This window comes from Botryllus schlosseri, chromosome 9 (genome assembly GCF_051294905.1).
Source record: "Botryllus schlosseri isolate E-star chromosome 9, Bs_hap1, whole genome shotgun sequence".
In the NCBI taxonomy this organism is placed as follows: Eukaryota; Metazoa; Chordata; class Ascidiacea; order Stolidobranchia; family Styelidae; genus Botryllus; species Botryllus schlosseri.
Window position 1 is genome coordinate 23,883,911 of NC_137244.1, and position 12,224 is coordinate 23,896,134.

General features: G+C 38.3%; 1 protein-coding gene across 1 annotated transcript in view; it reads left to right on the forward strand.

Moving 5' to 3' along the window:
• Window positions 1-12,224, forward strand: part of LOC145446754 (dynein heavy chain domain-containing protein 1-like) — a 73,306-nt gene that overhangs the window by 22,729 nt on the left and 38,353 nt on the right. The window contains exons 39-60 of the mRNA XM_080325108.1: window positions 90-313; window positions 462-537; window positions 1,072-1,194; window positions 1,263-1,429; window positions 1,842-1,933; window positions 2,136-2,283; window positions 2,346-2,412; window positions 2,916-2,946; window positions 3,009-3,110; window positions 3,169-3,253; window positions 3,619-3,804; window positions 5,035-5,242; window positions 5,700-5,821; window positions 6,480-6,582; window positions 7,020-7,132; window positions 7,191-7,335; window positions 8,890-9,037; window positions 9,661-9,884; window positions 10,579-10,758; window positions 10,818-10,919; window positions 11,501-11,614; window positions 11,674-11,818. Of these exons, the coding sequence (XP_080181234.1) occupies window positions 90-313; window positions 462-537; window positions 1,072-1,194; window positions 1,263-1,429; window positions 1,842-1,933; window positions 2,136-2,283; window positions 2,346-2,412; window positions 2,916-2,946; window positions 3,009-3,110; window positions 3,169-3,253; window positions 3,619-3,804; window positions 5,035-5,242; window positions 5,700-5,821; window positions 6,480-6,582; window positions 7,020-7,132; window positions 7,191-7,335; window positions 8,890-9,037; window positions 9,661-9,884; window positions 10,579-10,758; window positions 10,818-10,919; window positions 11,501-11,614; window positions 11,674-11,818 (2,905 nt within the window). The remainder of the gene's footprint in view (window positions 1-89; window positions 314-461; window positions 538-1,071; window positions 1,195-1,262; window positions 1,430-1,841; window positions 1,934-2,135; window positions 2,284-2,345; window positions 2,413-2,915; window positions 2,947-3,008; window positions 3,111-3,168; window positions 3,254-3,618; window positions 3,805-5,034; window positions 5,243-5,699; window positions 5,822-6,479; window positions 6,583-7,019; window positions 7,133-7,190; window positions 7,336-8,889; window positions 9,038-9,660; window positions 9,885-10,578; window positions 10,759-10,817; window positions 10,920-11,500; window positions 11,615-11,673; window positions 11,819-12,224) is intronic.

The window sequence follows — 12,224 nt, forward strand, 5'->3', positions numbered from 1 at the left end:
CATTGATTGAGAATCATGTGGCCTTGAAAAAGATTCAATATATTGATATTCACCGATATGCGCTGGTGTGAAAATCCTTTCCTTTTCAGAGGAGTGACTCGTTTCCGAGTCTGCATTCGGCTACAAACAGCAGCAGCTCTCTCCTATACACTGAGGATTGGAATCCGTCGACGTATTTTACCGTTGGCGACGACAGCTATCATCCTGTGCCGACTTTGGTTGGAGACTGCGTGGGGTCTCTGGTGCTCAACGGAAAACTACTGAAAGCCACTTCGAGATGCGGGCTGTTCATGACTTGGGCCAATCTAAAAAAGTATGCGATTGCATATGCTCTCACTTTGTCTTGTATATCGCATTGTTCAATGCTCATTGTGCATTTTGGTGTTCAGGCTTATCTTCTACATATTCTGCATAGATAATACCTGTACCTAAATCTTTAAGTCTACTTCAATATGTTTCAGAGACTTTCCAAGCAATCTGAAGGCGGTTGCGAGATCAGTTGCTTTTATCAGGCCTCTGTTTGAGAAACTTGCCGAGGTATGTTGACTTGCTTCTGGCATAACCTACTAATTAAATAGTTTGATTTCTTATACATCACTCACTGCGCTTAGGCCAACCATCAGCGAGTGCATATTAGGGGTGTTCAAAATTCTCCAATTGCTACAGGAGAAGAAAGTTTCTATTTATTATATAAAAATTAATGAAAAAAAAATCGAACATTTCTGTTAACCACATCAAAGTGTTAGGTTGTCTGTAGAAACGATGTTCACCAAATTTGACTCAATTCCAACCAGTGAAAGCGGAGTTATTGCCGTCGAAAAATTTGGATTTGAATAGAATAGTATTTGCGGTGGTCAATTCCTTAATTATTTATTATACCGTAAATACTATTTTATTCGAATTGAGAAAATAGCTTTTGTGTACAAGTGCAGTTTATCCGGTTACAATATTGCGATATTCATACATTTCGCAATGGATTAGCTGACCGTTTGATGGTAAATATAATATTACACGAGGATGGCTATATACATTTTCTATGATATGATATTTGAGACAAATTAATAATCCTAGATATGGCTCACATCACTCGGGTTCGTCAATACACGATCACTATCCGGTAAGCTGCAGGAATGCGTCCGTTTCCTGCAAGACATTGGAGACCGAGATGTCACATCGGGGAATGCGCAGTACAAGGTATATTTATATTTGAGTTGCTTGCGCGTTTCGAATATATATCTCATACCGAGTTTATGACGTTTCAGGAAATTACGATCACACTTCGAGACGTCAAGTCGATCGTTTTGTGCGCGGCAAGGAAGTTTGATGACAAATTCAAGATTTTGGCATTGCAAGGATCTGCTTTGGAGGCTGCGGAAGATACCTGTGTGGGAGATGCTGTCTGTTCAGTCCTGATAACCAAATTGACCGAGTATGATTATCTTGTGATGCTATCTTCATAAAGTTATTGTATTATATTCACCATTACGTTATAACGGGGTGGCTCAGATGTCTTGCCCAAAATCAAATCATTTATTGAAAATATTATGCCATCGGATTGTTAAAATAGAAGGTTCTGCAATTCTACAAGTTTCACGTTATCACGTATTCTATTATTGATATCTGTAGGCCTAGCTGGGGGCTCGGAAGAAATACCATTTCAAGTTGTTCCAACTCCATCCTATCTTTTCATTGTATTACAATCTTGCGGTGTTTTCAAATGATGAAATTATTAACAAACCAAACGCAAGTTAATGGGAATTCCTGTTTCGTATGGCATTTTTGGCATGAAGTCGCCTTGGATTTGTGCGATATTCCTTCAATTTACCATCTATTTTTTGCAGCGAGTTATTCCGCAATAAATTCAGAGATGTTTTATCACGGATATTTATGTTCAACGAAATTCAAAACGATGAAGTTCACCACAAAATCGAAGGTACGATCCTTGATCCCTGGTACACAATGTTTAAGTTTGGTTTATGATAGTTTAAATAGCTTTTTTCTGTGAAGGTATGTTAGGGTTATGTATGCTTCCTATCATGCTTACAAATAGGGGGTGATAACATGATAATTATACGAATTTTCACTTTTTTACGGCTGTATCGTCTGAAACTTGAAAAATAGATTTGAATTTTCAGAGGCTGTTCGCCACCAAGTGTACATCGACGGTCTCTCATCGGATTCTGCTTTTATTTCCCGGATCATGGAGCTTTATCACGCCATCAACCGTGGTAAAGCCGTCATTCTAAATGGTCCGTCTGGATGTGGGAAAACTATGATATACAAGTAAGTACTTGCTATTGATAGATCGCAAATGGAAGCTATTTATAAACTGATATCGTTCGTAGAACTTTGGCAAATTCGCTCAAGTTAATGCATGGAAATGAAGTCACTCTGGAGGGAGATACGACCAAGGTAATTGTACATTTTGTCAGCTTAACGTGATTTTGAAGTCCGCTACTTGCTAATATACAAAATTTATATCTTTATTGGCAATTGTTGTAGACTTAAGCATATGTGTGCAGCCTGAATCCAGTATGCTTTGAATTATTTTACTGTTTTTTTCCCGTAAATTCGACTTCAACACCGATTCAGCTCTGGTCATGCCATTGATAAGTCTGTCGACTAGATATGAACGTACTACTGTATTTTCAAAGTACGCAATTAGAACTAGAACTAGAACTAGAACTGGTACTAACCACCTTCAAAAATCTACAACCAACTAACTACAACCCAACTCCATCACCTGTCATCAGTCAATATTACCAGAGATTAATGAAAACTGAATCTAATTTTGATCTGGAGTTGCGCAACCAGCAGTCTAAAGAAAACTCCAGTAAATTTTCTAAATTCTGACAGCTTTAAAATGTAACGTAAACCATCTGGAATATCATGCATGAATATGTGTTTTCTCGCAGGGCAACGATAAGACGAATCAAACAGGAAAAGGTAAACGCTGACTCTGTTTAAAAAAAAGTTGTGGCCCTTAAAGTTGTGTGTTTTTTATGAAGGATTGGATGACGCGTTCGATGTCAAACTCATATTCACCGACGTATTATCGCAAGACGATCTCTTTGGACCTTTCTTGAACAAGTCGGGAGTGTGGATGCAAGGTAAGTGAGTATGTCTGTTATGCTGCGATTTTAAAAATATCGTTTTACTATCAAACAGGGATGTTATCGAAGATTTTGAAGAGCAACAATGAAATGGACGCCTTTAACGATGCTAATTCCACTAGAAAAGATCTTAAATTCAAGTGAGTATCAGAGATTTGCTAATATGACATAATGTTTCCTATTTGACAAATCATGACTCAACTTCATGATGTGGATAACTGCAATTCATGTCATAGTCTGTTTCAAAGGCTCTAAATATCTCACAATATCGCTTTTGCCTGCATGTAAGAAAAAACTTACCCCAAAACCGCCAGCTGCTCTAATAACAATCTCACAGAGTGAAAATTCCGCTCAAAATTCCGCTCAAAATTCCGGTAAATAGGATTGTCAGTGACTCTAAAATTGTTGCCCTGCCCATAAAATGGTAAAAGTAATCATCTTGTCACAAAATATTCATTATACCTAATTTTCATCAACTGTTTACCCCGTTACTTGGTACATCCAGGTTGAATAAATGGATTGTTTTGGACGGCGAATTGAACGCACCGTGGATCGAATGCATGAACTGCCTGATTGAAGCTAGCAACGTGACGAGACTCCATGATTTAGACCAAGTGTCGTTGAACGATTCTACGGCGGTGATATTCGAAGTTTCAAATCTGTCGACGGCATCGCCAGCTGTATTGTCGAGGTAGGTACATTTCGAATGATTTCACTGGTCAACACATATTTTTAGGCAGACAAAGTAAGAGTGGTTTTGTGGCACTGATTCCGAATTTGACCTTAGTTTTTTTCAGATTGGCTCTTGTTTTGGAGATAAACCATAGCAGTGGTTCTCAACCTTTTTTTAGACACGCCCCCCTTTATGATAGTGAAAAAATTTCTCGCCCTCCTTATCGTCATATCACAAAATCCAACCAGGATGCTAGCAACCCCAACAGATTGTTTGGTGGCATGGAAGGTTAAGACTGTTGGTGGGATAATTCAAAAATATGAAATTCGGTCTATATATAGAGAAAGACGTGTGAATTGGAAGTAAATCGCGCGGAGCACGAAAAAAATTTTCAGTTGACCGTTTCCTCGCGCCCCCCATTCAGATGCTTTCACGATCCCCAAGTGGGGCGCGCCCCCCAGGGAGAACCACTGATCCATGGGGTTATTTGGACCAAATTCTCCCATTTTACCTGTAATTGCTAGATAGGAAATTGGCTCAGTCGTAATATAAAGTTTAAAAATTCAATCTACTTGTTATTTTGACACGCAGAAGACTCTTTTAACTCAAAATACAGCAACAGCACTATATTTAGGGATATTAGATAGGTTTGTTCACGGATATCATGTACATAAATAAATTCCAGTCATGTATATAAGTATTAACTTGAATACTCAAATATCATGGCATTAATTCAATCAGTTTTACGTCAACCACCTATTGTAAATTTCAAATAATCAGTTGGAATATAATATGATTCGTTTATTTTAAAGCACACTTGTTTTTTGTGCGATTTTTGCCTGTAAGTAATTTAGTGCAGTTTCTCTAAAGGTTACAGCAATGGTCTGCAATAATATGTTCATCTTATCTGCCCTGATATGTTACTTATGTTGTTTTGATGCATGCAAATCCGTATTTTCGCACCAAATGTTAGGAGAAATTTCATGCAGTGAACTCCTTCCTAATATGAAAATGGAATCTTTCATCCGTATTCGAATCTGAAATCTGTCAAAGATACCAGATTCAAGCTTCTCGTTTCATAGGGACACTGGGTATACCCACTTTGTTGACTCAGTGGAAAATCATCCATTTACAAGTCAAAAGAAGTGAGACGCATATCAGTATTGAATATTCAAAGATTTGTACATAGTTATGCGTCGTCATACTTCATTGCTCACTGCAATTTTGTTAAGACATGTTACCATTCAGGTGTGAAGTCGTTAACTGCTCCAACACAAACCAATGGAATTTCATTACCGATTCGTGGATGGACTCGGCTTACAGCAAGTTTGCCGTCACGCGACTCATGGTCAAAACTTGGAAGGATATGATCGAGGACTTGGTGCCGAAATCTTTGGAATTTTTGCGCCGCTTCGACAATAACGTACTCAATTATGGGGCGACTTACGATCAGAAGGTATGTTGGTGAAATCTACGAAATCTAGGTTTGTTAGCAGACTATGTTATTATGATTGGAGAGGGCAAATTTAAATGTTGTTAAATTCACCAATTTAGGATTGTAAATATATTAATTCGGTTTCCTGCAGAAATTTTTGAATTTGCTTGGTATAATGGTATGACAATTACTTGACAGTATATCATCGAGCCCATCTGTGCCAGAGATTAGAATTCAAGCCATTGAATGTATTTCATATCATTTCCATGTCCAAGTTCATATGCGGTATTAACTGAAATTTTATTGAAAAGTTGCGTGAAAACTGTAATTTCTATTATCAGCTGAAAATACTCTGGTTTATTTTAGTATGAATATATTACTCAATTGTATATTGAAGTTCTGTTCCTCCAAAGAGTATCTTATTGACAAAGATCAGTCACTGGGGTAGCGCAGACAATTTTACTTTTCTTCATCAAAGATGCAGCTGGCGTCATCCAGCGGCATAGCGGAGATCACTTCGTTTTTGCAAATATTCGAATCCCTGATGACCACTCATTTGAGCAGACATGCCACGAAATCTTCGGACGACGACAAAGGAAGGTGAATGTGACACAAAAATCATGTCTCAGGCATTGTCATTTGCACTGGTACATTAGTTAATCGCGGTAATCATTTTCCTTCCTTGTAATTGTTATACGATTGTATTAGGTCGTACATTTCGATTTGCTTCTTCGATCTCTTCACGTCAAGTCTTCTAAATTTCATGTCGATGACGCCATATGTGGTGATACAGTAGTCAATATACAGTAGGGTTACCATATTTTGGAAATCTGAAAAGAGGACACTTTTCAAAGTTTTCAGACTTGCAAAACTGGAGGAAAATCCTCAAAAAATGGTTCGGTTGACTAAAAAAAAGGTGAACTTTCCGACCCAGCTCCCGAAATACCCGACGGAGCGTTACTTCAGTGCTGATTTACTGTGACTAAGTCGATTTTGCCATATATTTAACCAAAATTCTCAAAATAGAGGACACTTTCAAAAAAGTCAAAAAAAAGGACAAATCCTCTTAAAAGAGGACGTATGGTAACCCTAATATACAGTGTTGTTTCCAATTCGCTACTAGTTGCTGACGATTACCCCTGACGAGTGTCAGCCGAAAATATTCAGGTTTGTGAGGAATAAATTTACTCTCTCTATATATACATTCCTGCCGCTACCCCTGCTTTATACGAATATCATGCCTCGAGATATTTCCAAGGTCCACCGCGGTTTCGAGGGTCGAATACTCGCAGAGTCCCGCGTCAAGTTTCAGCGTCGCACGCTCGCAGAGGGAAAAAGACGTTCCTGAATTTCACCAGCAAGTGAGAGATTGGATTTTTTTGCCATTGGCAAAACATATCGGTAGCGGATAGCAAAAGTGCTCATGGGTTCAATGTCAGATAACCTTTCTCAGATGCTAGTGGTTTACAGCAAACTTGGACAAGTAGATAATTCTAGTTTTCCAGATAGACTGATTAAAGCGAAATGCTGAATATCTCATTCTAATCTAATTTGGAAATCCTGAAAATTTTCTAGTTCTATAGTTTTTCAACATGGACGCAATCCAGTTCAACGAAACCAGAATTGTTTCTCAATTTAAAAAGCGATCCGAAAAATACCCTGCTAGCAATATGAGAAAAAGAATAATTGTACTTATCTGTATATTGATATTTCTCATCAATGTGACGCCTGACTCCAATAGACTTGAAGACAGTGTCTTGATTGCAACACTGGTATGTATATTGAATATATTTTTCAGCTGTCCAATAATTTTTTCGCCTTTGCCTTCATCTGGGCGTTTGGAGGGCGTTTGCTCGAAGAAGACATGCCGCGATTCGACGCCTTTTTCAGGAATTTACTGTCAGAGTTGGAGTGAGTCCAGTCTTCGATTTGCGTGTGTATTGCTGGTTGAAACATGTTCCTCTCTCAGATTTGAAATCGAAATCCCAGTCTACGAAAATGTATTTGAGTATTTTGTCGACCCGGAATCGGGATTCTGGACTCTGTGGGAGGACAATATCGATTCGCGGGGTAACGCGGCGATGGAGGAAGTGAATTACTCCAGTGTTCATCAGGTGGGTCTGACAGAATAGACAAGATTTCATGACACCAGAGGTGGTCAGTAACGAAGTATTTTGTACTTTTCGATGTATTTGAGTCGATTTTTGCCAGCTTTCACCACTTTTTTACAATTTTGAAATGGATAAATAGAAATTAGTTATGAGTTAAGTTTGCATCAGTTTCTAGAGTGAAATTTCTTTAAGAACCGCCTGAATTAGCCCCTGTAAACATCAAAGACAGAAATATACAGTGTCCTATTTGTATAACGGTAACTGAATCTGTTTTCGAATATTCTACGTATGTGTACTGGGTAGTGTTCTTGTTAATTTTGCTTTAGTTGCGATAATACATCTGCCGATATCGAAAGTAGCCACCTCCTATTTTGTGACCCTCTTTGACCAAATCTGCGACCTTTAGTACCTTTAAAACCCCTCATTTTCAACTTTCACCTATGTATCGCAATTCTTGTGTTATCTTGAATCGGAAAAATAATTCTAATGATGATAATGACCTTATCACTAGGGATGGTGTGAACCTCTGAAAGGTTCAGGTTCGTGTGAACGCGAACCTTTTTGAAAGGTTCTGTGTGAACACGAACGTGAACCTCATGACGTCACGTGACGTCATATTGCTAATTCCAACCCTACATTGCGACGAAGTAGTAGCCTGTTTTAATGTACACGATACCTAGCGACAACGCGGGCCACATAATGTCACGATGCTAAAGTACATATTGATGTTTTAACGTCGCCTAATGTATCAACTGAGGCAATCAAATGGTATAATAATCCGATAAAATCAATATCTTCCGTCTCGTTGCCAACAATTTCAAAAAGGACTTGCAAGGGAGTATAAGCTTACGCCTTAACGGTCTAGGCAAGACCGAACATTGTATCCGGCGTCCGAGTATTGCTACGTTGATTAATTGAGCAGAGTGTAAATCGGGTTTCTATTCTTGCTACCGATATTACCTCATTACCAAGTTATACAGCAGTAGCCAACACCCCGATCGCACGAATTTAGTTTTTATGATACAATAAACATGTGCAAGCAGGATGGACTCCGTACGCCTGCTAGATATTTTACATCAGACAACGATATCAATTTCACTGATTGGTTGAATAAGTATCATTATGACTACCTACAATCCTATATGTAGTGTATTTCGCTCTTAATGCGGGTCACGTTCACAGCAGAGAGTCAATAAATATTCACAAACGGAAAGCTGGATATTTCGAGTTAACTTTTGTAGCGAAGCAAGTAAAATTTTTGAGATTTTCAAGGTGTATGCTCGTTTATTGTTGGTTTTTCTATGCTGTCAACGCCATGCATAGAGTGGCCGGCAGTTGAAATGCAGTAATTTTCAACGAAAGATATTATAATGAAGTAAAAATTGTAATTTAGGAAAAAGGTTCACAGTGCAGAACCTACCAAGGTTCGTTTGTGAACGTGAACCTCTAAATTTCTGAGGTTCACACACAGAACGCGAACGTGAACCTCAAGTTCACACCATCCCTACTTATCACCACATTGCAAGCCTGCTGACTCGTTTCTTCTGAACCGTGCAGATCGAAAGATACGCTTACCTCTCCGCGATTCTGTTACGGCATGAATCCCCGGTTCTGCTTGTCGGCGAACGAGGTTGTGGAAAAACATCAATGGTCACTAATCTGCTGTCGGAAGAACACGCGATGAGCCGTGTACCGATATCAGCCGGTAAACTATTCCTTTACTATTACTTATAATTGGTAGCCTCACCATGCAGACACATCTATTCAGTTTGGATTCGAATGGTTGCCGTCAATAGATTCATGTATAACACATGCAATATAAAAAAAGGCAGCAGAATATTTCTTATTCACATCAAGTTTCAATTCTTTCCTTTTGAGTTGGATAATTTATCGTTGTTGATGGCTTCAATTTGAATGTTTACTGGCCTTCAAACGTATGTGTTGAAATTTCAACACTCTCCAAGCTATAAAGGTTGTGAATACTAGTCGGCTGGTCTCGCGAACCTTGACCTGACATATCTACCTCGCCAATAGACATATGCGTCCTTCATTTTCATTGCTCGTCCTTTTATGTTATCCCTTATTTCTTTCCATCCAGTGTCTATGCCTCTTCTTTACCCAGGTCCAGGTGGGTGTCTGATTTCAAAGATTATTTCAAGTCATTTCGACACCTTCCTATCTTTTCATTTTATTGCAGTCTTGTGGTGTTTTGAACTGATGAAGTTATTGATAAAACTGATACTGTTACTGAACTAGTTTAGACTGTAATGACTGTAATGTAATGTTGCTTACTGTGACAAAATCATTCAATTCGTCTATTTATTGCAGGCATGACGCCGCGTCATTTGCAAAAGCTGATCGAATCTCGGTCTTCCAATCTGAAGCAACATAACATCGGACTTATGGCTCACCCGAACGCGGTGATCGACACGCGCGCAGATAAAGATGTCAAGTGCTTGATCTTTCTCGATGATTTATCTTGTGCTCCCAATATCGTGGGAGACGCCACCGAGAATCTGGCTATTCAGCCGGTTCACGCACTAGTGAGACAGGTATATAATTAGTTATTTGCTTGTTGGCATCTTATTTGAACTTTTTAGGTGTGAGAAATTACGCTACCTTTGATTGTATTGTTATTTAATCAAAATTCATTTATTTCATCCAAATTTGTACATTTGCTTCAAATAGTTGAATAGGTGACTGGCGGTACTTAATTTGAAAGTAAATTTCATAACTAAATTCATTGTAGTCTCATTTATTTAACTGTTTGGCTTTTTGTGTGCCTCTTAATAAAACTTGTTGTCACAATAACATGCATAAAATTTTAATGGAGATTTTAATGGAAACCAATTGGAAAAGTATGCAATAATCAAAACAAAGAAAAACGTATCAGAATCTAATTATATGGTACACTGAAAAACGTTGGATGGACATATATCAGTATATATTAATGTGATATTATGTATCATGTTATATAAAATATCATATATCAATAACATGATCTCATTCTTTGGTATGACTTTGTCTAGCATTCTTTTTATAATCATATCATTAAATTATATGTTTCCGAAATGGATTTTATTTTTATCTCTGTTTATATGCTTGTAATTGCGTCTTTACTTCTGGATGATATCCACCCAAAAATTCTTTGATGTAAATGAATTATATTGCAATGAATCTAGTTCTAACGGCAATAATGTAAAATTTGTAGACATTTGTGAAATCATCCCGTCTTTGCAATTCCAGATTTTGAGCAGCGGGACTCTGTACGACCACGAACACCAGCTCATCCAAACCATAAAGGGCAAAGTTAATTTCCTGGCCGCCTCCTGCCTGCCCGGGGCTCCTGGATCGGGTCACGGATACTCAAGCCATATGCTGTTCCCGAGATTGACGAGATTGTTCACAGTCATACATTTCCGCAAGGTTGTGTCTTGTGACTTATTCCATTAGATTTCGACGATCACGCTCCTTTTCGCTTGTAGCCTTCAAGAGAAGCCATATTGAGCATCTACCACAATTCCGTACAGTCTTGGCTTGAGGAATTTCCGGCATACTCGTTATCGCGGCATTATGATTTATCACAGGTGATGAAACTGGATAGGCTAATACTCTTTGCCAATTTGTCTGACAAGCAGGCTTGGACAGCTAGATAATTCAAATAGTCTAATTAGCCTAATAAGAGCGAAATGTGTGTAATCGAGTTCTAGTTCTACTTCTAATTACAAAATATCAATGCTTTACACATGATTCAAACCATGATTCAACTTCTCATAAGCTGCACGTGTTGTTGAAATGTTTTGAAGAGATTTTGACTTGACGTTAGTGGCATAAATTCCACAGGGAAATGAAAAGTTTGCATCATATCTTATCCTTCATTTGAAGTCGAGTTAAGCTGTGATGTAGATCCATGTTCACACCACATGCCAAAGTACATTATACGAAATCACGCCGTGATTTCTAGAGAAGTTTGTGCAATATCTTATCCTCTATTTGAAGTAGACATAAGCTGCTATTTAGATCCATATTTACTTCACTAGCCGAAGTACATTATAGGAATTCATGCCGTGAATTCACAGATAAGTTTGTATAATATCCTTTGTATAATATATAGCCTCAATTTGAAGTAGATTGATATTTATGTAACTAACTGATGTACATTACACAGGCTATCATTGCTGGAGCACACGAGATCTACTCTACGGTAAAAGGTCATTTCAAACCAGCTCCGTCTCAGCCGACTTATCTCTTCTCTCTACACGATATCGCACAAGTGATGAGGGTATAGTTTTTGCTATCGATATAGATCGGTTTATTTTTTCAGCTCCACGTTTCATTAAGGGTATGTTTTTGCTCGCGCCTAAAGCTCGGGGGCGTCCGAAGCCGATTAGGAAAAGAATGCCAGGTGGTCGCGACGATGGAAATATGGGAAGACTCAGGCCCCTGGCTGGTAGACCCACTCGACGTTTAGGAGGGCGGCAATATGGTATGTAAACTATCTTGCTTGCATCATTTTTACATTATTACAAAGTTACCGTCAGGGCTACGCAAAATTATTTGTGAATTCTAATAATTGTAATGATTTGACACTGCTGAAATGATACGCTTCTTGTCACTAACAGTTAATTAATTTATCAACGAGAATTATGGCCTCAATGCTTTCCTCCCAACACAGAAGCCTTGAGACTTCAATTTATTGTATCACAGCATCCAAAATATGTACTAAAAAGCTACACTCATTAGTGGAAATGACATATCTGCAAAATCATGATCAATGCAGAGCATTGTCACAAAGTACAACGATCTAGGCATGGTCGAAACATACCAAATTACCTTTATGTGATGCAGAAATGGCGTTATTATCTTTGTGGTCATATATAACGGTACATATT